Genomic DNA, 27937 nt, shown 5'->3' with positions numbered 1-27937 from the left:
GGTTGATGAATAAAATTGTTTCCATTCTGTTGTTTCCTTATATTAGCTCAAATTAATAAGCAGGGAAAATGTTATCCTTCATACCTGCTGAATTTCTGCAGTTAGCCTCTTTTAGCACTAGCTTCCAGTTGAGGACTAGCCAACCAGTCAGCTAAAAAGCAGATGAGAAAACTGGTAAGGGTAAGTTATCAGTTTAGCGTAGTGAATGTGATCAGTTACTTTGAGCATCATCAAGGGTTGATGATCCAACATGGCTTCCAGGTGGGTGCTACATCACCTTGAAGCCTCCAACGGGCTGAATGAAGGACACAAAATATCATAGGCCTGCACTATAAACTGGAACATCACTTAAAGTTTCCTCCTCTGTTCTTATTGCTGGTGGCATCTAAACCAACATTCCACTGCCCCAGGCTAGAGGGAGGCAAACATCCAGATACCCTGCTGGTTCCATCAGCCTCTGAAGGTATCTGGTCCTTCATCAATACCAGCCACGCTTGTAGTGGAGGGAAGGCCCTTGCCACCACACTGTGGATCCTACCTCAGACCATATGAGCCGGGGTAAAGTCACCCAAAGTGAACACCAGGCTTCATTGTATCTTGTAGTCTTCTCTGGGTGTGTAACTGCAGATAGACACTCCTTTATCAAGTCAACCTACACAGCTACAGTTGGCGGCTGAAAGCGACCTAATTGTCTGCCAGGTAGTCTGGGCGTCCATGAAGGACACAGTCTCATAGCGGGTTGGCCGACAGCAGGGGTGACTGCTGACCTTTTTACCAGAGATGCTCCCATTGTCCATCAGGCTCTTGAGGGCCAGGTCGTAGTTCTTGCGGGCACTGTGACACGTGCCAACACAGTACTTGAAGAGCACTATCTCGTCAGAGTCGTAGCCAAGACCAAGGTCCCGCACCCGCATCTCCTTCTTCTCCAAATGGCAGTCGCGGCTGCTCTTGGTCTTCTTGCGGTTCCTCCTTGAGGATCTTGATGAATTTGGGTCACGAGGGGAGCGCCTCCATCTACCCTGTTGGACTACCTCATCCTGCATCGATGACCACTCTTCTGCAATGAAACAAACGCACATGGGACACCAGTGGATTAATTACCAAATTCATGCAGATATTTTTTAAACGTTTCTCAGTTTTCATGTCAAATTCAGATTGTTGCCCTTACCTTGTTTCTGTTATTTATAGGGTTGTCCAAAACTTAACTTGTTGTAATCTACATTGCAGCTGCTGCAATAGGGTCTATCTAATGTAGTCTAAGTCAAGCACATTTTTATTTATACTGCCACAACAGAGATAAGGCGACACAGCACTGATCACTGATAATGCAGTAATATCTCATAGCAGAGCCAGTGGATGGCCCCATCTAAAGTGTGGCCCCCTACCCCACATAGGGCCGTGTACTTTTCTGAGTGGAATATGTCTGTGAAGGTTCTCAGTCATCCAGGTGACGTTGAAGGCAACTGGACTTCTTTAGGTTCTTGAAGATGTTTGGCCTCTTATCCAAAAGGCGTCTTCAGTTCTAAAGACCAGCGTGGTAAACTCAGGTATTTAGCCCTGGGTGGGGACAGACACCTTGGAGGTGGTCCTAAGAGTCGTTTTCTCACAGGTCAGCATTCCTCACTGCACTGGGCTGCATACACAACATTGCTTAGTTTGTGTCTGGGTGTTTTGTTTTTGGGATGGACCAGTCTTTGTCTTAAGATAAAGAGTTAAGGTAAATGACTCAGATGATGGCTAGCCAATGACTCTTAGGACAATCTCCAAGGTGTCTGTCCCCACCCAGAGTTTCCCACACTGGTCTTTAGAACTGAAGAAACCTTTTGGATAAGAGGCCAAATGTATACAAGGACCTAAAGAAGTCCAAGAAGTCCTCAAGAACCTTAAGAAGTCCAGTTGCCTTCAACTTCAGCACTTAAAGGGATACTTCACCCAAAATAGATAATTATCTCGGTGTGTGGCGGATAGTGCTCACTTTTGAATCGTCCAAAACACACACAATGAAACATCCAAATACCTCTATACTGCTCGTCCGTACTGACCCAAGTGTCCTGAAGCTGCAACATGACATTTGATCTCTGTTTTTAGCCTTGTTGTAGCGGTAGCTCCCAGTGGCTCTGTTGATGTTTCTGCGCATGCGTGAGATTTGCTGCAAGATGTTCATTCGTCATTGTAAACCGTTGAATGTATGACGTAAACACAGAAGAACATTTCGCAGCAAATCTTGTGCATGTGCACAAACATCAACATAGCCTCTGGGAGCTACTGCTACAACAAGGCTTAAAACAGAGATCAAATTATTTTTTTCCGAATAACCTTTTCATGTTGTGGCTTCAGGACTGACTGAGCACTATCCACTGCCATTATCCACTGCCACTCAGATGATGGCTGGTCAATGACTCTTAGGACAATCTCCAAGGTGTCTGTCCCCACCCAGGGTTAAATACCTGAGTTTCCCACACTGGTCTTTAGAACTGAAGAAGCCTTTTGGATGAGAGGCCAAACGTCTTCAAGAACCTTAAGAAGTCCAGTTGCATTCAACTTCAGCACTTAATGACTTGAATGGAACTACTTCCTTCCTGCTGCAGCTCCACTTACCACCATACTTAAACTGGTTGTACTGACCCTGTATGTACAGCTCATTGCACTGCTGTAGCTGAGGGGAAATCAAACACATTATGTGACTGACTTGAATACAATGCCTCACCCAAGACTATTATGTCTCTGCATATGCACCATGTCTTCACTGCTTCCCCCAGTGCAGCCATGCAGACAGCTGAGCCACCTCACCACTAAAGACATGCAAGAGTGGCTGGCTTCCTGTTGTACTGACTTCCTGTAATCTATTTATTCAGGTTATGTTAAATATGCTGCTCAATAATGCAGTTCCAGAGACTACATACTGACATGCAAGATACACATTGTTTATAACCACCACACGTTTGCAGTCCTGAAGAGAGACACCCAAAGTCCTTTTAAATCTTTAATCTTCAGTTTGTCCTGCCGTTAGATGTAAACTGTAAGATAAAGTCTTTGTAATCAGATTCAAGTTAAACAAATAGCATCAGTTGTGTATGCAGTGTATCAAAGATTCCATTAGATGGCAACAAATGACCACAACAGCCTCTGCAGAACCCACTAATGTCACCCTAACACAATCTGAGTTTTTAGCAGTTTGACACAAAAATTGTCAGAAATCTGAAAAAATCGAAATCGAAAACATCCATTTGTACTGAATTTTTCTTCTTTAGGCTACACACAAACAATTACTTCAGAGGCTGTGTGTATATGCAGTAGTATGTGTCTCAGCAGGAGCTCTGTTGTGCTAGTGTCCATGAGAATGTGACACCAGCTTGACCAGGCTCTCCTTGCTCCTCTCCTCTCTGATGACCTGCCCCTGCACCCTCCCTTTCCTCATCTTGCCGCTCTCCAGCTTCTCTTTCCTTCCTCACCTGCACTTCTGGTCCTTTCAGTAACACAGTTGAGACAGGCAACTTGCAACCTGCATTTGGTTTACTCCAGTCTGTATAGGGCGTTTGTACATAAAAAGCCAAAAGAATCTTCTCAACATGTGGGATGTAGTAAATGACAATGTTGTAAATGTTGAGTATGGACTGTCACGAAACATTTTTAATGCTTGTATGAAGTTCTCTTTGACAGTTCTTGTTCTCCTCTTTATTACAGGCACACACTCCCTCTGTGTGGGTTTTGATCTGGAAAAGTGGGAACTGAGAGAGTGAGAAAAGCGGAGTGCCAAATCCAGTTTATATAAATTTAGAAACGGTAACTGAAGATGGAGGCGGAAAAATTGATTCAGAAAAGAAAAAATGCTGGATAAACTGTCTACAGCCATTTGATATTACGATGATTGTGATGTTATGCTAACTCAATAGTAAACGATAGAAAATTAGCCCAGAGGACTCTGAGACCTGCTCGCAGTCAGTCAAATGCTGCAGGAAATACAACCTGAATGAACTTTTAAAAGCATATTTTGATCATAGGAAGAATTGCCAGCCTTTGCGGGATTGTGTGTCCTCCTGGTGATCCATGTGACCTGTGTTGCAACAACAATCCCAGATATGGTCTACTAAAACAAACTGGTCCCAGGGGAGGGAGCAGTAGACTGAGCCATGCAACTAATGAATGAATGACCAGGGAAACTGGGGATCGATCCAGGAGTCTGATCTGGGAACAGGAATTTGCAGTGAGCATCCAGTGGCAGGCTTTTGACCTGTGGATCCTGGCTGGACAAAGCTGGAAAAGATTATTGTGATGCAAGATGAGTGGCAGGTGAGGATGGAGACCGGTGCATACCATTCCTTGGTATCCTAGGCAGCACAGCACTGGATCTGAGACCAAACTGCTGCAGAAAGGCTGGACTGGACTGACTCCTTAACTGGACTTTCTATCCAGAAAACAACTAGCCTACATTTCAGTTGTTCTGCCCAAACAGTAGCAGCACAAGATGTAGAGTGGCATATTTGACTTACTCTTTACCACAAATGATTCACAATAAACAACATGTAATTTACAACCCGCAAGAAATGTGTTTTATGAGGGAAAAAAAGGAAACCAGAGGCCCGACCGGTTGAGCACTCTAGTTTGGGAGAGTGACCACACTACAGGTTTCACCCCAAATAGAATCCCGACCAGTCATCGTGTGTTGTCGTCACAACCAATCATGTCAATCATGGCTACAGAGGCACTGTGTGTGATGCTCGCCGTCGCTCGTCGTAGGATATGTCATACTGGGCGAAAAATGTGGAGAAAATTCTGACATGCCAGACTTTGTGTCATGGTCGTGAAGTATGCCAGACGCGAGATTGCAGAACTGATTATGTCACACTACATGAGGTAAAGAAACTCGTTCATCTTCTGCTTTAATAGGTAATAGGTAAAATATGATCCAGCTCAGCAATATTAGACCAGACCATGGATGTAGCAGGTTGTAGTTAAAATCCGGTAACACTTTACAATAAAAGTCCCTTAATTAACATTAGTTAGTACATTATTAAGCGTTAAACTAATGTGTTAATTAAAGCAGAAGTAAGCGATCCGGTCGTTTTGGCTAACTTCCTGTCAGATGGAGTTAGCAGTCCCCGCCCTCGTCCCTACGTCACCACATTCACGCGCATCCCTTGGCTGCACACACAGAGAGGACCGCCCCTTTATGCCGTTCTCTCTCCTCATTGGATAAAGGTTGTAGGATACAAGGAAAGTTTTCTTCTCGGCTTACAGCAGAGCAGAGTGACTGACAGACCCGTGTTTCGGACCAAACACTCTAAGTGATTGCTGTCGGAAGATATAACTATTTAAAAATCGTGTTTTTCGTGCGTTTCACATGTTCCTGTGGCATTTTTCTTGTGTTAGAAGACATAGCAGCAGAAAAGGAAGTGCAAAATTGCATTTCTGAGTTTTTCTGCCTTCAAATTGCTATGAACCAATGGCAGATGCAAACTGGCAGTTTCAGGGAGACTGGAATTAACGTGTCACAACCCCAGGGGAGGGCACTAGTGCTACAAGCTCCCGCCCCGCTCTGCATCTGGCTCAGAGGTGAAAGGCTTGGCAGCTCGGTGTAGCTGTCTAGGCATAACAGGTATATCTCACCTGGTAGAGCAGCTTGCACCGTGAGCAAGGACTAGATTCCAGTCTGGGATCAAATCCCAGTGTGGAATTTTACACTAAGTGCGCTGAATCTGTAATTGTACAATGTCCAGCTGTCAGCAAGCGGCGGGGGAGGGGGTGCGAGGGGTTGGCTGGGCGGGTGCAGAGCAGCGCAGTCTCCGCCCACCCTCCAGAGGTGCATTGCTAATGAGCTGCTGGATTTAAAATAACCAAAAAGGGTCGCGGGGGGGGGACTTATATTAACACAAATACTGTATTCCACTTACTTCTGCTTTAAAAAAGGAATCAATTCTCAGGCCAAGAATCCAAATCAAACCCTCTGAATCATGTTCCTGTATTACTAAAAGAGATCAGACACCCAGCAGGGAGAGCTGGAGAGGAAGAGAGAGAAGTCATCAGGGTTTGAACTAACCACTATAACAGACTTTACATATCACAGATGGAGCTTGACATAAAAAGCTGCCTCTAAGAGTTGTAGCACATAAACATTAAACTATTGTGGGTTCCGGACAAAGGCTGTTCTCTGTATGAGAGACTGACTAAGAAAAGTAGTTCCTCTTGAAGGTGGCTGCCAACTTGTGGCTTTTATGGATATTTTTTGTTCCAACATCGCGGTTTTAATTCTCTCTCTCTCATTTTTACAGTAAATACAGCTGAGAGCACAGCTCAGTCTTCATCTATGTTTTTTTTTTTTTGTCAGATGAAGTTGAGGTAATAAAATCAGGATTTGGCCATATGTGGTCCTGATATGTATTATCTTTTAAATCAGATCCATCTTTCTTCATTTTCACACATGGTTAGTTAAAGAATATCATATTTCATGTTTACTGACAAATCAGTTCTATGTACCGAATACAGAGTGTGTGAATTAAAGAATAATTAAAAGTTGCTTCCAGGAACTGTGTGAAAAGCTTTGAGGTGAAGGTGGCCTCCCAGTGGGCAGATAAGACACTGTAATCTCAGGCCCAGATGTTTGCTGTGGCCTTTACAGACTGGAAGGTGAGACGCTTCTCACACTTCACTTTATGGCTCCGGATTAAGATGGAGTTTTATGAATAAGCATGTGTGTGTGTGTGTGTGATGAAATTGAAAGCAGATATGGATGTTGAGGCTGGGAGTGAAATTCCTCTGGTTATCAGCTGAATGGTGCCAAATGTGCTGCCACTGTGTGGCATCATTATCAGCAGGGGAGGGAGGACCGCTGGCCCAGCTCCAGCAGCCGGAGCCGCTCTCTCAGCTGCCAGGAACATTTTAAACACGAGTTACCCACTCAGCTGTGCAGACCTGGCTCACGTCTTCAAAAAGAGTTTTTACTTTCTGACCTGGAGATGACTCTGCCCTGCGCTGTCTCTAAATGCCTCGGCACAGTGTTTCCTCATGGGACGGTTACTACAGTACCACTGTAGACTGCAGCAGAGGTGCATGTCAGTTCATGCCTCCACGTTGCCTCGATGACAGGAAGAAAACTAGTGATCATGTGAGAAAAACCATCAGAAAAATGCAAAGAAATATTCCCCAGGCAAAAAGCACAGACTCTGCTGGGCTGCATCAGCCAAGTTAAAACACGCCACATAAGTCACATTATTTCATGTAATTATACAACTATTCCATATTACAACTGAACAGTGCAATGTTTAGCCAGTCATGTGTGACTGTACTGAACACTGTTGTGACTGCAGTGTGATGTCTCATTATAATATTTATGATCACAAACAGAAACACCAACAATGGGCTCTTTGCACAGCTCCATTACTTCCTGAACTTAATGCTGCTCCTTTGTTTCCTGTCTTATATTATTGGACAAACTGATTAATCCAGGTGTGTCTGAGTAGTCACAATGATCAGACACACCTGGATTAATCAGTTGGTCCAATAATGTAAGACAGGAAATAAACGAGCTGGCTTATTTCAGGAAGTAGTGGAGCTGTGCAAAGAGCCCATTGACCAGTGATCTTCTATAAAACAAAAACTTTCTATCATTTGACCTACTCAAAACTATATTTCAGGTAAATTTAGTTATGTGTAAACATCATGCTTCCTTTTGCCAGGAGTAACTTGTCATCATTTGTTTTTTCTTTGCTCATTTGTGTGATACAGGTGTTTTTATTTTTTATTTTGTGGAACATCCCATCCTTGTGTCCCTCATGTTTGTACTGTTTGTGTTTTATTGGGATTATCCAGGTCTCTGGAGTTTCCTGGCTCCGCCCTGATAAACTGCACCTGTGTCTCGTCACCCCCCCTCCCCAGAGCGTTCAGTCTGAGGGTTGCCAGGTCTGCGGTTTCCCGCGGAATTGGTGTTGGAGTTGCCATGGGTAAAAAATATTATGTCTGCGGGTTGGGCTTGGACAGACCTATTGCAGATGATATGTTGACACCCAAATCCTGTCAAACTGAGATAGCCTCCAGCTCCCCCGTGACCCTATTGAGAATAAGCGGTCCAGGAGTTGAATGAATGATATTTTATGAATTACATGAGGCCTTTTTAGGACCTACTGTATAGGTGAAAGAACTGTTTCGAGAAAATTGCCTTCAATGTTTATGCTGGCATACAAAGCAATGCTGTTTGACTTTAAAAGCGTCAAATGGATTTTTATGGGCATATTTTGAGTTCTGGTACTGGGCTGGTTTTTGGGTCGTTTTATACCTGGATGGGCTGGTTCTAGGCTGGGTTTGGCTGCTCTCACCTCACAGACCTGGCAACCCTGAGTCTGAGGTTGTGTCTAAAATCACTCACTCACCCATTCACTCTTGTCACTCACTTTACAAGGAGTTCATTGTAGAAACAATGAATAATGCGTAGTGAGCTCAACACACAACTCAGCTTGTTTTCCCTTTCCCTTGTCAGTCTTTCAGCACAAGCTCAGTGTATAATGATATATATTTTTTCGTTAGTGACCACTGGTTTTACACCAAGTTTTGTTTCATGTTTCTAGGCGATGTGAAAACCTGAGGCTACTCATGGCTCAGAAATGCCAGGGTAGGTGTTTTTTACAGAAACATTTTTAGCTTGGAATGTTGTCTGCAGTGGCATGTACTGCTTTCTGTAAATATAACTCCCCTCAGTTTAAATCCAGATAGAGCTGCTGCCTGTCTGCTTCTGCCCCACGTTTCAGGCCTTTATGGGTGGAAACTGAGGAGGGGATGTTCCCTCCTTTCTTGAGGACTGTGCATGAGAAAGGGATGTACAACTTGACGACAATAACTCAGAGGGATGAAACCTCCATGAACAGGACTCTGATGGTGTTGTTTCTGATGGGCTGCAACATCATGATCATAATTATGAACACATCCAAGTCCAAAACTTCACCTGTCCTCATCTGTCTCCATTGTCACTATTAGAATGAATAGTGAGGTACATGCATACACAGGTTACTCACTAGTATGCATGCAGCAGATGTAGATAATGAAATGCAGCTTTTCCATATATTAACAAGAGAAACATTATTGTTTCATTGTTGTTTTAACTTTTTTGTAAATAAAAAAAAAAATAAAAAAAAATAAAAAGAGAAGAACTCTCAGAAATTCAAATTTTTCAGAGAAGAGACTGATTGGGTTACCCACTAAACTGACTGCTAGAGTAAACACATGTAATCCAAAGCCCTTTGTCTTATCTCTGAGATGAACAGGACCATGATGCATGACAGAAATCTGTACACTGGATTGATTATTTTTACCCACATGGGGCCCTTCCTCCATTGACCAAGGCCATACTCTGTGTTGAAAACTACCAGGCTGAATTCCATGGGCTATATTAGTCATCCAGGACTGACATGCTGCTATTTTATGGCCTTCACCTCGGATTTATGAAGATTTGTTTTCGGTGTTCCGGAAGCACAGAAACTGTCTGAGTAATGTTACAATTGAAAGATGAAAATGAAGAGTGTGCTTGCCAAGCTTATAAAAGCCCCAACAGTGTGTGTGTGCGTGTGTGTGTGCCTGCAGGCAGTCGGTGTAACATGACCCAACCGAGCCTCCGCAGAAGTGGATGAAAGTATTTGATCACTTCATATTGGCCTGTTTCTCCACTTACTGGATAACACTACATTCCTACGTTTCCCTCACTCACTTTCAAAGGTGTAGATCCCGTGTCTCACATTCTGATCATATACATTAACAGTTTGAAGCAGTGACAGACAAGGTTTATACGATCTCTGCCAACAAACATCAGGGGCTCTATTTTTAGAACACACCGGCACACTGGTATTTTCCTGTGTCACACTCAGGCTTTTTCCCCAACTGCAGCACTTTGCTGTCTTGATGAGCTGCTGCGCTCTACAGAGTTGATGACATGAATCGATGCACTGCCTCTTCAGCCACTACAGCACACCACATCTTGTACTTTGTGTGTACTAATTGGTGCGGTGCATGAGGTTAAATTCACCTATTGCCATAATCCCTATAGTCATAGGAGTAGGTTCATTACCTTTAATTGTCGGTGCAAGCTGTTTTTAGAACGGCGGAGCAGAGACGCGAGCTGTTCAGCTAACACAACAGAGGTGCACGGTACTTTCGCTTTTCCCTCATCAAACTCATCAAATACACAATCTAACAACTCCAAAATGCTCTTTACTTCATGTGTCGTAATGTTACATAATTATATGTTATTATCTCATAGTGTGGTGAATGTGCAGGTCACAGCTTGTCCACCAGAGTGTTTTGGAGTTGTTTGATTGTGTATTTAATGAGGGAAAAGCGAAAGTAATGTGCGCCTCGCGTCTCTGCCCCGCTGATCCAAAAACAGCTTGCACCGACAATTAAAGGTAATGAACCTTTAATTAGAAAAAGGACTATAATGATTATGGCAATTATGGCAAATGTTGAACTATCGCTTTAAATCAAACACTGTGCTCAGTGGAAATTACCATCACATTGGCCTTCATTTATCAAACTTGCATAGGACCTGGTGTAGATTCTGGTGTAAATATCAGCATGCGCCTAGTGTCACGTGTGATTTACGAAAAGTGTGTACATTGCCGATTTCGATAAAATTGGTGTGGTGTTGATAAATCTGTCGGCTGAAAAAGTTATATATTCCTGCTTTAGAGGCCTCGTCCTGCCCACTTTACCACATAGAGACATGAAAGACGGCCAAGAAGAGGGACTTTACTCTCTCCTGACTCCTGTATGTTATATGCTGGTACAAATGTGCGTACACCTGGTCAGACCTGGCGTGAGTTTTCTGCGTACCCTATGCTCACGTTCATTGATAAATGCAGATCCTTGCGGGAGATTTGTCATAAACCCTTCATAAGCCTGATTTTGGGTGAACTGTCCCTTTAACATCGTCTGGGTAAATTTTTGTGTGCTCCAGGATGTGACAGAACATGTAACTGAAATGCACCTGGTAACTATCTATTCACCAACAATAATCTTGACACGATGGTTTCTCATTGAGCTGAAGTGAATGTGAGGGGCTCTGCTGAGATATCAAGTCCACAACAATGGAAGGGACAGACAAACATCATGCCATCACAAATAATATGAAACGAGACAGTGAGTCACTCACCAAAGGCATCAGGCCAGGTTGTGTGGACACCGCTGTCCTGCTCCAGGTCCTCTGCAGGAGACCAGGACGGCTGCTGCAGGACGTGCTTTTTACCGTCCTCCTCAGAAAACACGTCTTCCACCAGTGTGAGCAACGACGCCACGACCCACAGCATCACCTGACAACAACAAGGAACACACAGTCAGTATGTTTTGCCTCAATGTCGGCTGTGGACAGCTTTTGGGTCCAGTTAGCAGACATGCTGTACTGTCTGTGTCATAGTGTATGCCACTACTGTTTAACAAGCCCTCTTTTCTACTGCACAACCTCACAATGCTCATGAATAAATCTTTGTAGGAAAAGACAAAGACATACATAAACAAATAATCATGTACATAAAATATTGCACGCACACCTCTCGAGAAATGTCTCTGGCTACATTTCAGTTAACTTTAAAATGTGAGCAGACAGCTGCTGAACATATTGTGTTATGGTGTGGGTTGAGCTGGGGCAGGATGGAGGAAAACACCTGGCTGTGGTTTCTGCACTGTTAGCAATTAATCCAAACTATGACATCTCTTACAAAAGAAAGCAACAACAACAAAAAAGAACACATGTGAAGACAGAAAATCCACTCTGCCACAGGGTACGGTCTTAGAATTGAGGATAGGGGGGGAAAAAATAAAAATAGAGTCAAATAAAGTCATAATAACAAACTAAAGTTATTATATTTCATGAAAAAAAATCCTAAGTATGTAGTCATTACAATCTAGTCAAACATTTGGATAGAGAAATAAAAAGTGACCAATGAACGAATGAATGTCAGCTGGAGTCTAACAATAGGATAGACTCAGTATCATGACGGGCAGAAGGTTACAAGGATGCAGAGCCACACAGAGATCAGGATTAGTCTCAGTTGGTTAATTCAAAGCAAAGGGTCAAACCAGGCAGGAAGAGGAACAGAGTCACTGGGCGAAACACAAGGAGCTCACTAGAAACAGGATGCAGCAGACTCAAACCCAACACCTGCAGTTTGGACGAGGTCCATGTAGTACACGCTCCAGCAGTGGAGCCCCCTCTTTTAACACAACATGCTGCCTAAAACTTTTGTCATACTATGACTTTTGTTCTTGAAATGTTATGATTATGCTCTCAAATGTGCAACATTATTCCTGGAATGGACACAAGTTTTTCCTCAGTGTGGCCCCGATACTATGTTGTAAGTTTCCCCCATGTATTTTAATGCTATTTCTGTCTTGTCTGTGCTCTGTCTGTCAGGCTCCACAAACTGAAGTGACTTATGGGGCTTTTTTTTCTACTTCTTTTTTTATTGTTTATTTTTAGCGCACAATTAAAAGTAACTGCACCAGAGTTACTTAGCTGACAGCTAATTTACATCTGTCGTCCCTGGACAGGTAGACAAAAGAAACAACAACCGTCAAAACAACAAATACAATACATACAACTCCATCAGCGTGATAGTTTGCAGTTTGCACCGGTAACGAACCTACTGCTATGACTATGGCGATTATGGCAATGGGTCAATTTGTCAAAATGTTGAACTATCCCTTTAAGGGGAGGGGGCACCAGATTATAAATCATTTTCATATTTAATTTCCATATGATTGTGAACTGCTGCTGTATGAATGAATGATACAGTAATAAATAAATGGACTGGACTGTGGCTGTCTTCAACATTGGTGCAGGGCTGGTGTAGGAATTAAATAGGGTTGAGAAGAATGAGACAATAAAAGCATAATCATCCCTATCAGGCTCATATGAGTTGGCTGAAATAATAGATTTATTTTTGGAGGCTGGTGCTGGGATTGTTGCAACTGTTATATCTTCCAGTGATTAACACATAGAGTCATTCCTCTGGCTGTTGAGTGCAAAACCCTCCCTGTCAAATGCTGCTTTCATCAGAGAGGACAGACGACAGAACAGGTACAAACCTACTGCTCCTTATTGCAGATGTAGGCCTCTACCGTCCAAGAGATCACATTAAGCTTCCTGTTCCTCACTCCATTCACAAGTGAGTTGAGTAAAACTATCTGGGTCAGTTTCGTGCAGGGAAAGAGGAGCCTTCTGCTCACTGAGCAAAGTTGTAATGCAGTGAATAACTTCAAAACGTGACAGTAAGGAAAATAGAATAAAGGATACAGTACTGACACACTCACTAAGCACCAGGATACAATAAGCGTTGCAAGATGTAACGTAACAGTTCAAGTGGTGACTGACATAACAGACCTCTCACCTAACCAAATTGTTCATTTGTGGGTAACATTTTGTGTGTTTGCTTGGTGAACATTTCCAGAGTGATCAATTTAGAGGTATTGTGCAGACAACAGGTGCAAACTAGGGGTTTGTGTGTTTTAATGGAGACTTTGGACAGAGAGCTGGATGGACGCAAGTGTAAACTTAGTAGAGGAACCATATTGACAAAAACATAGTGTTTAAATAAAGAGATGCTTCTTGAGCAGCAGATTCAGCTCACTGTGATGAGCATAACATTTGTCTTCAACCCTCTTTAGTTCATCTAGAAGCTCCAAAATGACATGACTGATAGATGATATGTTTGATTTTTTTCCCCCCAGTCTTTTAAAGAATGCTGACACTCCTCTCTAAACATTCTCCTTCACTGTCTCCTTCGCTTTGCAACAGCAGCCAGTGGTCAACCCTCGGATGATTACAGTAGCACCTTCCATTAAAACAAACTAAATACAGATGCAATCACAGGCTTAATAAATCACATTGAATGTGTTAAATCAAGCTACAGTATTTGCATTTTCTCCTCCCAGTATTTTGCACATCAGGACAGAAACGCACCATGTTGCAAAGATATTAAATGATATGAACAGCGTGTTATTTTGTACATCTGAAAGATGTAATCCAATTGCAAACTTGTAGATGATCTTAATTTGTGGTCCATCAGGACTGCAGCCTTTATATTGTATTTACTCCACTGACATGCAGCGCTCCTTCCACTGTGGAAACTGAAAGCTGCCCTGGGTAAGCTGATCCGTCCTCGTCCTAGCGGATCTTTGACGTGGACGTTGTGTCTGGGTTCTCTGTGTCTGGCTCGGAGCCTGTGGACGCCCTCTGTCCGCGGCCTTACCTACGGCCAACACCTGCACCTCTTTAATTACTTAATTGACACATGACACCTGTCCGCCATGCAGGTAAGGTTAATATTTTAACATCACTTATGAAATGAGTTTCTCTGCAGTGTCTGGGAGGAACCTAAGGCCCGGGATCAAATGGGCAGTGTAGTGGAAACTGGCTGGGGGTGAAATGTATACACCAACAGTCTGCCAACAAATCCCACTGGCCTACTTCTACGTCTCATTCTCAGACAATCTTTCATTTATCAGTGCAGGGTCAGTCGGCCTCAGGTGAGGAGCGCGTTGGTTCCTTTACAGAGGAGGAGGAGCAGTGTTTTAGCATCGCAGCATATCCTTTGTTTCACGTGTCCACACAAGATGTGCATTTGGGAAGTCAACACAAAATGACTAGTCGGAGATGAATGGGAGAAAATAGCATAAAGAGGTGTTTCATTAAAACATGAGAAGATGCTCTGCTCAGTGTCTGTTCTGACACATGTGAGAGACAAATGTGGCTGGAGTGCTTCCTCTCATAGATTCACTGCTTCTCTATTGTTTTATTGAAATGTTGCATAGTTTTGAATGTAAATACAGACCATAAATAAACCAACTTCCTGTTGACAGCATTAAGTCCACGCTGTGTCAATCCAACAGTCCTATCCCACAGTGATGTGCAGTGTTTTGCAAAAGTATTCATATCCCTTGAACCTTTCCACATTTTGTCACATTACAACCACAAACTTAAAGGTCCAGTGTGTAATAATTGTTAAGGTTCATTGGCGAAATCTGAATATACTACCCATGAATATATTTGTGTATAATGTGTACAACCTGTTAGAGGCAGAAAAAGACTTGAGACTGGGATGGAGGTTCACCTTCCAGCAGGACAACCACCCTAAATAATAAAGTAAAGTTCTATTCTAAACACAGACAGAGCTACAATGGACTGGTTTACATCAAAGCATGTCCATGTGTTAGAACGACCCAGTCAAAGTCCAGACCTAAATCCTGTTGAGAATCTGTGGCAGGACCTGCTGTTCACAGACACTCTCCATCCAATTTGACTCAACTGGAGCTATTCTGCAAAGAACGGGCAGAACTGCAATTTGTAGATGTGCAAAGCTGCTAGAGACAAACCCCAAAAGACCTGCAGCCAAGGTGATTCAACAAAGTATTGACTCAGGGGGCTGAACACATAATGCACGCGACAATTTTCTGATTTTTTTTTTTTTTTTTTTAAATCTTCAACACCATGCATCATTTTCCTTTCACTTCACAATGATGCGCTACTTTGTGTTGGTCTATCACATAAAATCCAAATAAAATACATTTAAGTTTGTGATTGTAATGTGACAAAATGTGGAAAAGTTCAGGGGGCATGAAGACTGTTGCAAGGCGCTGTTTAAGTACCCAAGGCAGGGTTAGAACCTTTCAGAGCTTTCTCCCACCCCCCTTTGAAAGGTGTATGGTTTAGTCCATGGTCAGGTAATTAGTAATATATAATGATCAGCCTTCTGATAGATGGAGCAGCTGTCGTTTCAGAGGTTGGGGTGATGCATAGATGTGAGCACATCAAGCGAAAGACATGTATTCATGTTCCAGTCGGGTGATGTTAAGTTATGGACCAAGAGCCTCCATCAACATCTACACACTCCTCTGCTGTTACGTCACACACTCACCTTCCAGTTCCTCAGGTGATGCTGGGTAGCTGACGCCTGCTGCCTCCACCAGGTGTTTCCATCTGAAAGGAAGACAATGATAACACTGATGAAGAGCAGCACCGGCCCATGCACTGTTTTATACATGAGGGGAAATTCAGAAAAGGTTCAGAAAGGTTCATAAGAACTGCAGAGCTTCAGCCTGGGGTTGATCTGTCTCTGCTCTCTCCTGTGTCACTGGCTGTTTTTATACGAACAAACCTGGAGACCCTGGTTTCCCTGTTCTTTTATGATCAAAACTGTCAAAACTGTAAGAATGGGCTACACAAATAAAATTGCCTTGCCTTACTACACACTGTATTTTCTGTAAACTAAGGAAATACAAAGGAAAACCACATAAAATAGATGTGACAGCAACAAGGCCATAGGCTGGTTGGTTGATGAACCCATCAGCTGATTAGAGGGAGTGTGTGATGATCTGCTCCTCTCTGTTTCTCAGCTGTTTGGACTTTGTTGGGATTTTCTTGTTTGTAACTTTGTTTGTTTCTTGTTTTACTCTGAAATGACTTCTCCTGTGTGTCTCGTGGGTTTCTCGTCCTCGTCTCCTCTCCCTCTTTCGTAATTGCCCCCCACCCTAATGTATTCCACCTGTCTTCTATTACCTTTGCCTCCCTTGTGTGTATTTACTCTGTGCGCCCCCCTGTTGTGTTTCTCAGATGTTTGTTTTGTTGGTTTCCTTGGTTCCAGTTTGGTTCCCCCCGGTGTTCTCCTGTGCTTTTTGTTGGGTTGTTGGGTTTTGTTTTGTTGTATTGGGGTTCAGTGGCTTGTTGTATTCCACCACAAAACAAAGCTGAATGTGAATGAATGTGAAGCAGTCAACTCAGCTGCAGGGGTGGGTCTTCCATGGTGGCGCGGGGGGCACCGCCCCCCCGAAACCCTGTGTGCTCCCCCAATAGTCATTGATTTGTGGTAATATCAACCACTGTGAAAAGCTCTGAACCACTCCTATGTTCACTCTAAAAAGCTATGAGCACTAACTCCTGACTGAGGCTCTTAATCAACTCTGTACAGCAAACATTCCAGTGTTCTGTGTAGTAAATAATGAAAATGATGTAAGATTGTTATTGTTCTCAATTTCACCATTCATGTCATGCTTGTTCTGGTTATTCTGTATACATTTACTGTTACACAAAACACTGAGATGTTTATTGTACAGAGTTGAGCTAACTACTGGGTAAGAGTATTGCTGTTCATTGTGAGCCCCCCCCCCCCCGATTCACTGTTACCTCCTCTGCCCCCCACCAGAAAATACTCTGGACCCGCCCCTGCTCAGCTGGTGGACCTTCAACTGCACGTGTTTAGATGATCTGTCTCAGTTTCTGCACCTCACTTGTGGTGGTGATGATGATGATGATGATGATGATGATGATGATGATGATGATGATGATGATGATGATGATGAGTCTTCTCAGTTCCGGTCAACATTTGACATATCGGCACACTCAGGACCAGAGGACAGTAGGTTGGCTCTTGTGAAAGTGTCTGATGACATCAGATTAATCCAAAAGACACTGGACGTTTTAGAAACTGTTGAGATGTCCGTTGGCTCATCCATCCAACATGACTTCACCCGCACCAAACGTTCGCCTTGGTCCTCCTTTGCTCTTGTCATAATCACCATGTCCACTAGAGGGCTTTGTCTCTTGGATGCAGACTTTTTGTTCTGAGGCCTCTGCTGAAAACACCGACCACCTGGTGTTGCTGAGGATAAATAAAATAGCTACCGTTTGTGCTGGCTTTAAACCAGACTGAGAAGTGAGGCATTCAGTCTCATCAGCTGGAGGAGGAGAGATGTTTGACCAGGTGACGACTGTTCTGTAGACATGCCTCTACCTCCACTCTAAAACAACTACTCTGTTATTACAGGTGATGGCTCTTCTATACTTCTATACCCATCATCCGTTTCCATAATTTTTCTGTATTATGTTTTATTTCTTTTAACATGTCCGAAATAAACTTAAACTAACTAACTAACTAATCATTGCATCTTTAACAGTTAGACATGACAGACAGTTGTTTTTAATTCATCTATATTCATCTATGGGCCCTTAATGGAAAATTACACACTGGTCCATCAGTCAGGTCCCCATGTAGGCACTAAATTTGGGAATCAGCTTCTAGCTTTTGTGCTACACAAACATGGAACACTTTACAACACACTTAAACTTAACAGACTCGTACCCATAGGCCAATCTAAAACCATGATTATAAATGATTATGCTCCTGTATGAACCTGTTTGTTCTGTGTCCTGTTGTTTGAATGTCTGTAATCTGTATTATCTTTTTGTGTAGCCTACTCTTGTTTTGCTGTATTTTCCTGTTCTCTCAGCCACAGAGAGAACTCCCACTGTGATTTCCTGACATTAAATAAAGGTCAAAATTAATTTGAGCGTTGAAAAACTTGAAAAATCTAATTCATCTGTCTCCCTTCTGGAATTCCAAATAAAAGCAGATAAAGAGAGAGAGAGAGCATGCAAGAAAAAGAGAGAGAGAGATTATAATGAAGATAAAACCATTTAGTTAATGTGTAAAGGCATAATCATATAGCTACTCTATCAGATGCTTGCATCTTGATTGCATTTGTGCATCATGAATTATTTGCACATTGATGGGATGTTTTTTTTTTACCATGCAAATTCATCCTGTGATGGAGTCAGAGGGAGCAATTACATCAGAAACCAGCTCTTGTACAAACATCACTTTACGATGCCTCCACAGCAGAGACAGCCTGAAGCCAGAGGCACATCATCTCTCCTATTCTCCTGAACAGGATACCTCAGTAACGCCTTGATGGAACTTCAGATTTGGCCGAATGTCGACTTGGACTCGAGGATGAACTGATTAGATTCTGGGGCTCAAAGGTCAAAAGTCACAGAGACTTCACAAAATACCTTTTAGCCATAACTCAAACCACTGGTGTGGTGTCTCTAAATAGCTGTTCCCTTCTAATTCTGTGTTCAAGGCCTTTTCTTAAAGGAATAGTTAAACATTTTGGTAAATTGGCCCGTTGCAATAATCCTTATAGTTTTAGGAGTAGGTTTATTACCTTTAATTGTCGGTGCAAGCTATTTTTAGAACGGTGGAGCAGAGCAGCGAGCTGCTAAGAGCTACGCTACGGAGGCTAATGGGTTTTCTTGGTTTCACTCATCAAACTCATCAAATACACAATCCAACAACTCCAAAACGCTCTCGTGGACAAGTTGTGACCTGCCCATTCACTGCCCCCAACGGGAACGTGCATCCGTGCATCAGCAGTTTTGCACGAATTTACCTCGAAAACAATTCCGTCTCATAACTTTCTGTTATTATCTCGTAGCGTGGTGAATGTGCAGGTCACAACTTGTCCACCAGAGCGTTTTGGAGTTGTTGGATTGTGTATTTGATGAGTTTGATGAGGGAAACCAAGAAATTCCATGAGCCTATAGCGTAGTTCTGAGCAGCTCTCGGCTCTGCTCCGCCGTTCTAAAAATAGGTTGCACCAACAATTAAAGGTAACGAACCTACTCCTAAAACTATAGGGATTATGGCAATGGACCAATTTGCCAAAATGTTGAACGATCCCTTTAAGACCAGACCTGTCATTGGAGTATGGATGCATTTGCATCCTTCTGTGCATTATTTATTCACATATGCATGGAAGTGTTATTGTTTCTAATAAGGCCCATGTGTCTGTTCTGTGTGAATTCATTCAAGGAGTTTTCCTCTCATGTGAGTGCTTTGACTGCATCATCTCTGTTATAATGTGTGTATGCCAGACATGCAGCTGGGGTGGAGAAATGCAAAATTCTTACATACATCCATAATGTACATTATAATTCTTTTCATTTGACTCTGTGCTTGAATCTCAGAACACCTCTAATGATGTAGTTTTATCTGTACTTGAGTAAACCTTCTTTTCAGTAACAAGAGTGATCAGCTGTTGCTGTAGAGACCGTAGAGGGGTCTATGGCTGTATGCAGCTCTTGTATTAAAAGTAAAGATCATACAGGTTTTAAAGTGCAGGATCTATGGAAAAAGGGATGAGTGAGATTAAAGTCTTCTTAATTAATGAACTTTTAGTGGACCTAAAACAGGTCTAATAAAAATGAACAAGGCATGCAACATCCTTGAAAGGATCGGGTACCCAGTCCAAAATATTTAATATAGTTTATAATCCGTTTTACAGCATGATAAAATAGCACAGATGCTTTCAGGTTCACCCTGTTCCTCATAATAAAACAAAATTACAACCAAGGGAGATCCAAGTTAAGAAAGAAATGCTGATTTCCGTACTGTAAGTGGAAGTGGAACCTTCAAACATGACTGAGACAGAGATAAACTCTACAAATCACTCACAGCTCTACCAGGATGTACAACAGTTTACACTGGGATTTTAATTGCTCTTTTCTTTTCTTTCTTCATGTTTCCTAAAATAGTCCAGCCTCTGTGTGCTTCCTTCGCTGAAGCAGGCGTAGATGGAGAGTAAGGTACAAGGGGAGGCGTGGATCCCATTACACAACACTGACTGTGTGTGTAATTGATAGCAGGCAATGACACACTAATGTCAAGCGTGCAAGCCTGCAACTACTACAGTTCAGAATAGACCAGACTGAGCAGACACATGACAGGGGTGACATCTTCTCCTGTACGACAGATTATCACACTGAGCTGTCCATTCACATGTGGGTGGAAACTTACAAATATGTCTGAAAGGCCCGAGTCAAGCGTTTAGGAGACATACCAGATGGCTGTAATGATAATAATGATTATTATTGGAGCATTTACAGCCACTCAATGACACCTTATGACACACCAATGTCCTAAGACATAGCCTATGTAAAGAAGCACAGACATCACTACCTGCTCTCTACTGGAGCTGGCAGAGGCCGAAACAAGCTGATGCAGTGCAGCTCCTACACAAACTTCCACTGGGCAGATAGATCCTCCTGATCCTGGTTCAGACAACTGACTGTGTGATGGTTTAACTTGTTACCTAACACATACGTATCTGTGACCCAAAGCGTTTATTATGCTTCATTTTCTGCAGATATTTTGCATTTGTCACAAGTTGCAGTGAACTGGGATGAATACGCCAACACTGAAGCTGTAAGGTTTTTTTTATTTTTAATCTGTGTTACTGCCCCATTTTTAATCCTTATTTTAGACCTTGCTACTTTTATCTCATCCATGCTTTAACAGGTTGTGCAATACGTTGTGTATTCTATGTATGATGCGTTTGTGTGGTCCTCTGTCTGGTGCTGCTGGTAACAATGTAATTTCCTGCAAAGGATTAATGAAGTATCTTGAACTTAACTTAAAGCAGAAGTAAGTGATATATTTGTGTTAATATAAGTCTTAAATAGTTATATCTTCCGACAGCAATCACTTACATAGAGTGTTTGGACCGAAACACGGGTCTGTCAGTCACTCTGCTCTGCTCTGAGCCGAGGAGAAAACATTTATCGTATCCTACAGTTTTTATCCAATGAGGAGAGAGAACGGCATGCAGGGCTGTGTGTGCAGCCAAGGGACGCCGTGAATGTGGCGACGTAGGGACGAGGACTGTTATGGTGCGTTCAAGGAAACTCGTATTTTTCCGACCGTGAAGTGGTACCAGTTCGATCTGGTACGAGTTCACCGGTCGGAAGTTACGAGTGGCCGTTATAGTGACTTTCACCGGTAAAACAGGTCGGAAAAACACGAGTGGGTTGCCTGGAACGCTACAAAGTCGTAAGTTGTGACTTGAAGCTGTAATTTACGATTTCAAAAGCCTGCCTGGAACGCAGCATTAGCGAAAACGACCGGACCACTTACTTCTGCTTTAATTTAACAGTGGACTGGACTGGATGTATAATCTCCTGTCATAAAGAACACTCATGTCACATCACACATGTCACATCAGGGATATCTCGGGTGTAAATCACTGCCCCTTTCACTAACAACTAGTAATGGCCACATTCCAAGGAAAGCTCCAGCACCCTGATATTCTCTGTGCTTACTCACTGTCACGTACAGTGGCCCTGAGACCTCCACACACTGCAACTTCAGAAAACAAATACAGATACACAAATACACAGAGTTAGTGTTAGTAATTCTACCTGAGCTTCCTATGGCCACTCTATCCTGTTCACATGAGCCATATAAAATGAAAACCAAGATGCTCCACAGCTGCCAGGCTCGTGCAAAAAAAAATACCCTCCTGGTCTTGTCTTTTTTCAGTTTTAGTTCAGCAGAATCATTACATACAAAAATCAGAAAGCCAAAGGCCAACATTTAAGTCATCTATCCGCTGGTTAAATGAACTTCTGTTGCAATTAAACTATCTACTATTACATCCATCCCTCCATTTTGCCGCTCATCCAGGGCTGGATCACCACGGCGGCAGGTCAAAGCAGATAGAGATCACCCCAGCAACATGTTCCAGCTCCTCCTGGGGGATCCTGAGGAGTTCCCAGACCAGATGAGATCTGTAATCTCTCCGGCATGTACTGGCTTTTCTCTGAGGCCTCTTACTAGAACCCTCACTGGGAGGTGAGCAGGAAGCATCCCGACCAGATACCACCGCTCCTCATAGGGCTGCTTCCATCCATGGCCTCAACAACTACGAAGCTGTAATAATGAGCCTTCTCCTCACTACCAGAGTAAATGCTATTCATTTCATATTGTCTATTTCAGTGGTTCTCAAACTTTTTTATATCAAGGACCCCTAAATTGACACAAATTAGACCACAGACCCCCATTGGACAAATTTTTGAAGCAAACACAAATGTTAGTTCTGAGATTGAAGAATGTTACTTTTTTAGTCAATGTACATTGAAATTAGTGTGAATTTTTGGAAATATTGTAGATACATTTCAGGGGGGAAAAAAGGGGGTAATATTTAAAAAACAAAAACAAAAACAAAGTAAAACATTTTCTAGAAAAAAGTAGTCAAATTTATCAAAAAGTTTTTTTTTAATTCCAGAAAAAGTGGTACAATTTCAAGAAAAAGTTGGGGACCCCCTTGAACCCTCTTAAGGACCCCTGGGGGTCCCCGGACCCTACTTTGAGAACCATTGGTCTAGTTAATCTTGATGACAATTCAACCCTGCAACACGTTTCCCTACACATACACACACATTCACACACGATACCTGGAGGATCTTGATTGGGGATCAAATCACCCCTTCCTATCGGTGGACATCCTGTTTTAGCTGGTGAGCTTCAGCACCTGCGGAGACTCAGCTAAATTGCAGTAAATAATTAGCTGGGCGATGAGTGGACGCCGTCTCAGAGCACTTTTTATTTTAATGAGGATGATCAATCATTCAGGACTGAACCGAGAGAGGAAGCTCAGTTTTTCTTTTCTATTTGACCAAGGAGAGACTTGACTCTTTTTTTCCTGTCCGCTGTTGCTGTTGCTGTTTCTAACCTGATATCTACTGTGACTGCTCACTGATAGTAGACCATCATCTGAGTTAGCTTAACCGTTATATCACTGACACATCACAGTGAAAGACCTCAATTTCAAACAGTTAAAGGGGAACTATGCAAGTCCGGTCTCTTCTCCTCTGTTTTGCTAACCCTCCTCCCGGCCATGTGCATTTGCAAAAGCGGTTTTACCTGAAAAAAAATACACAGTTCTATTGGTCGCTATAATATAATTTTTTCCAGCCCCTCAAAGTGCAGGAAAAACGCTGTTTTTATTTGGACCTAACCAAGTGTTGATCGGCGGGCGCTAACCCTGGGCGGAGGGATACGTGAGTTGGTTAGGTCCAAATAAAAACTGCGTTTTTCCTGCACTTTGAAGGGCTGGAAAAAATTATATTATAGCGAACAATGGAACTGTGTTGTTTTTTTTTTCAGGTAAAACCTCTTTTAGGCCGCAAAAATAGGCCGTTTCTTTGGGTCTGGTCACAACACTGTACGTTGTAAATCTCTGGGCAGGGCTATGGGCTGACGTTGCTAATGGGAGGAGTGCAGAGAGTCTTCTACTGCAATTAAAGTACTTAGGGGCTATTTGTAGATCATACAACCCCACTTTTAAAAAAATGCTACTATCCCTTTAACAAAGTTGGAGAGAAATCAATCCATGGAGCAGTAGATAACATTATTTATCATATACAATGTTACGACCTGTATATTTGTGTAGTCTTATCTGTCATAAATGAGATTATGAGTTACGTGGGGCATTTGTGTCGCGGTGCCGCAGAGACTTGAGCTGGGACACCGGGTCGGAGGCTCTGATCTTACGGTGATCTTAAGGTTGGTTTTCAGCCAAGAGACTACGCTAGGTGGAAGACAGAGAGTCTTTATTTTAACCATCACAATTAAGCCTGGTTTATGCTTTTGCATCGCAGTGACAGCGTAGCTACGGCGCCGAGGCGGCCCCTACGCCGTAGCCTGACGCGCACCTCCAAAAAATCCTGACTACGTGTCGCGTCGATGCGTCGCGACGTGAACCGCAAGGACTGTGATTGGTTCGCTCAGAACGTCAGTGTGGTAAATTCACCCATTCAGCCTCGGCTGGTCGGACTGACCACCTCTGCAAATGTCTTCTTCGTCGCCTGCACTTCAACATTTGCAATAAAAGCGTTTGTTTTTCAGTTGCCATTGTTTACTGTGACCGGAAGCAACGTGTTCCTTGACGCAGAGCTTCGAATGCTCAACGATGGCGTCGGGTCTACGCCATAGGTACACCATCAACACGATGCAGAAGCATAAACTAGGCTTTACTCTAAAGCTGTTTAATTAAGGTAAAAATGTAGCATAGTTAAGGTGGTAATCTTGCATACTGTAGTTCCTCTTTAAAATACATTATTTATAGATTTTTTTTCTCGAAATTCATGCTGTTTTGCAATTTCTTTTTCAGTTTCCTTGTACCAGTGGCCCCTGGGCCCCCCTGGCAAATTAACATTTCTACAAAATCTATTTTCTCTGAAAGTTTAGTTGAATAAAACATCATCTGATACACAAGGACAACACTGTGCAGAGTGATGCAACAATAAGGTTTGACTATCTTTGTTTTGTTCATGAACGGAGCCATGCGAAGAGTTGTTATTGTTGTACAGTTGTTAGTTGAGTATATTGGTGAGAGTGTGTGTTGGACTCAGTGTCCAATCAGATTGTCCAATGATCGTCCGTACACTGAGAGCCAAGTTACCTCCAGTGGCAGAAAAGTGTCCTGCATGACTGCTCCACTGCCGCTGGTGTGTGTTTGTGTCAGGCACGCACACAGATACATCTCAGGTGGTGCTCAGGCGTGTGCCTCTTACAGGTGCACTTTTTGTGATTTTCTTATAAAAACTAAAAACTGTCTAAAAACTGTCCATAATAATCATAATATCCTGTCTGAGCTGTGAGACTGCATGACCCTCTCTGCCCCTCCCTCCTCAGCCGCCCTGCTCACAGCCAGCACAGAACGTAGTCGTACACACACTGGGTCATTGCCTGTTCACGTGAAAAATGTAGAAATAGTGAATTTTTAAATTTACTTTATCTGAGGGATGGGTTTGTTTTTTTTGCTTGAGCACCTGTTCTTTAAAAGGTCGAAGTACAGCCTTGGTTTGTCTAGCTTGTGTGTTAATGTGTGTTACATTTAAATGATACTTGCAGCGTAAAGCATTTATATCACTGGAAAAGTGTGAGTGTCCATCTGTGAGACTGGACATTGTAGAGCCGTGAGGTCACTCAGTAATTTGCTGGTTGTTGCGTAGATGAGGAGGTCTTTGAGAAATTTTGTGAAACAACGGATGAGTGATTCTTCAGATGTTAAAGGGACAACGAGGAGTTTTGGAAAAGCGAAGCGTTTTCACACTACATTTATGAGCCTCTGCGCGCACCGTAAAATTCTTTGACCGGCGCAAGACGGACTCATGTTTTCATTCATCAAGAATTAAAGTCAGAGGTTCAAAGAGGTTCACATACTGTCGTAGTTACGACCATAAATGGCGATTCAGCTGGGTTATTCTCATGACTCGCCACGAAACCGAAAGTAAGGAAACACCGGTCGACTCGACCAGCATTTCCGCCACCACTAATAATAACAAAATAACGATAGAGACAAAACGATATATTGATCGAAAATGGGCCCATTAACAAGTGTGGGTAGCGGAGATTCATCCACATTAACGTGAGACTTTTTTATAACCGAATAGAAACTCCTCGTTGTCCCTTTAATCAGTACATTTAAATTGAACTTGCATTAATTAAACACATTAACCTCTCTGCCTCAGCTGAATTGTTTGCATTGAAAACTCTTCTTCATCCACATACAGATTTCCAGTCATGTGACTGATGGCTGAGACACTGATTTACCAAACCACCCCATCGATATTCCAGTTCACCCAGCCAGCTTATCCTGAGAGCACTTACGGTTGACTGCCCAAACAGTTTGTGCCATTAAAGTAATGTGTTAAAAACTGCATTTAATCTTCAAGACAAAAGCTGAGACAAGAAGCCTCCACACACAGTATCCCTTGGTGTAACCTCCTCCTCAGGTAACTGTTTGCTCAGTGTCTCCTGCCTGCAGCTGCACTCAGGCTGGACTGATGACTGGACCAAGACATATGAAGTCTATTAAACCAAATCAATCAACCACAGAATGAAAAAAGTTCCTATTAGGCCTCTCAGTGTGGAGCCTTCGTCTTCAGAATCAATAGTATAAAAACGCAGAAACAACAGCTTGAATTATTTATTGATATCAAATTGTATTAATGGTCTGTCAGTCATCCTGTCCAAAAAAAGCACAAGCATCAGAAGTCTAACTCCTCATGTTCTTGGCAAATAAGATGTGATTCTGCCTCTGTATGTTAAACAGTCCCAAGTCACTCATCTAACAAATCATGGTGCATGATGTCCCAAAGTGACTGTACACTGTCACTGCTCAGTGCAGGGGTTTGTATTTGCTCTCTAACAGAGAAGCAGAGAGGATGATGAGCCCCAGAGCAGCCGTCACAGAGTAACACACACACACACACACACACACACACACACACACACACACACACACACACACACATACTGCTGGTGTGGGACGTTCAAGAGGAGAGTCAAAACAGCAACTGACTTTCCCTAAATGTAGAAATGCAATTTTTTATAATTAGCCTAAATATTTCCACATTGTTATAATAAATACTTTTCATGGCCATATTCTAACTTTAAGTTTGGTTTGTGATGGATGATGTTGCTCAGTAACTCATCTGTCTGTGGCAGCGAAGTAGTTCCTCAGGGTAAAAGTGATTATCTCACCAGGGTCTTGTTTTATATGGGACCTGGGTCCTCATGGTCTGGGTATCAAAGCCACTCTTTTCTGTCCACTTCTGAGTTAAAAAAAACAAACAAAACAACAACTATACCATACAGCCATCTAACACGCAGGAACAAGAATGTATCAAATGAGATGAGAAGATGCTGTGAATGTAGTGCTGATCATTCCCTGCTCTCCTCTGTAACCTCCAGTAGCCTGCTCACTGTACCTACGGGGTGTGTTGGAGTTCTCAAGTCATTTCCAGTTATGAGGAAACGTCAGACGCTATACGACTAAACATCAGCTAATTGTCTACATGTGAGGACATGTCGAGTGAAGGCTCAGCAGCAGCACAGGGACGCGTTGTGCTCCTCATCATCCTCGGAGGCTCCGGGAACTTCACAAACTCCGGCTCAACTCTGACTCTGACTGGCTGTCATCGTACGGTCTCTCTCCTCTTACCTTTGCCTGGTTGTCTCGTCCCTCCGGTCATGGACGTGAGCGTGAGAAGCAAAGCGCCGGCGTCGCGCTGCCCTAACATTCCACGGACACTTGGCCGATCTCTGCGTCGCTTCCTCGGTTATATCCCGTGGCATAGTGGCGCAGTCCCGGTTCCTCCGCCGGCGCTCCTCATGGTCACAGCCGAGAGCCGCGGTCAGGACACAGTCAGGCAGCACCGAGCGCAGCGCAGCGGATCCTGCGGGACTGAGCTGAGCTGAGCTGACCGACACACACAGGAGCTGCTGATCCACACACACGCACACACACACACGCGCGCACGCACACCGACCTGGAGCTGCCG

General features: G+C 43.0%; 1 protein-coding gene across 1 annotated transcript; it reads right to left on the bottom strand.

Annotated features, from left to right (window-relative positions):
* Nucleotides 1-69: 69 nt before the first annotated feature.
* Nucleotides 70-27752, bottom strand: artn (artemin). The gene is made up of 4 exons (XM_085775383.1): nt 27598-27752; nt 15891-15952; nt 11132-11288; nt 70-1057 (listed from the first exon to the last, which is right to left on the bottom strand). The coding sequence occupies exons 1-4, from the start codon at nt 27674-27676 to the stop codon at nt 648-650; spliced, it is 708 nt and encodes a 235-aa protein (XP_085631509.1). The 5' UTR covers nt 27677-27752; the 3' UTR covers nt 70-647.
* Nucleotides 27753-27937: the final 185 nt, after the last annotated feature.

Source organism: Trachurus japonicus, chromosome 4, assembly GCF_045865225.1.
Source record: "Trachurus japonicus isolate A0001 chromosome 4, Traja_1.0".
NCBI lineage: Eukaryota > Metazoa > Chordata > Actinopteri > Carangiformes > Carangidae > Trachurus > Trachurus japonicus.
This window is presented reverse-complemented; position numbering and strand designations above follow the sequence as displayed.

What these genes read in the sequence shown, in the direction of transcription:
- artn (XM_085775383.1), bottom strand. Translation starts at nt 27,676, where the DNA reads ATGTTAGGGCAGCGCGACGCCGGCGCTTTGCTTCTCACGCTCACGTCC. An exon ending in GACGAGACAACCAGGCAAAG is followed by an intron (nt 15,953 to 27,597) that starts GTAAGAGGAGAG and finishes TCTTCCTTTCAG; the next exon opens with ATGGAAACACCTGGTGGAGG. An exon ending in AACCTGGCCTGATGCCTTTG is followed by an intron (nt 1,058 to 11,131) that starts GTGAGTGACTCA and finishes GTTTCATTGCAG; the next exon opens with AAGAGTGGTCATCGATGCAG.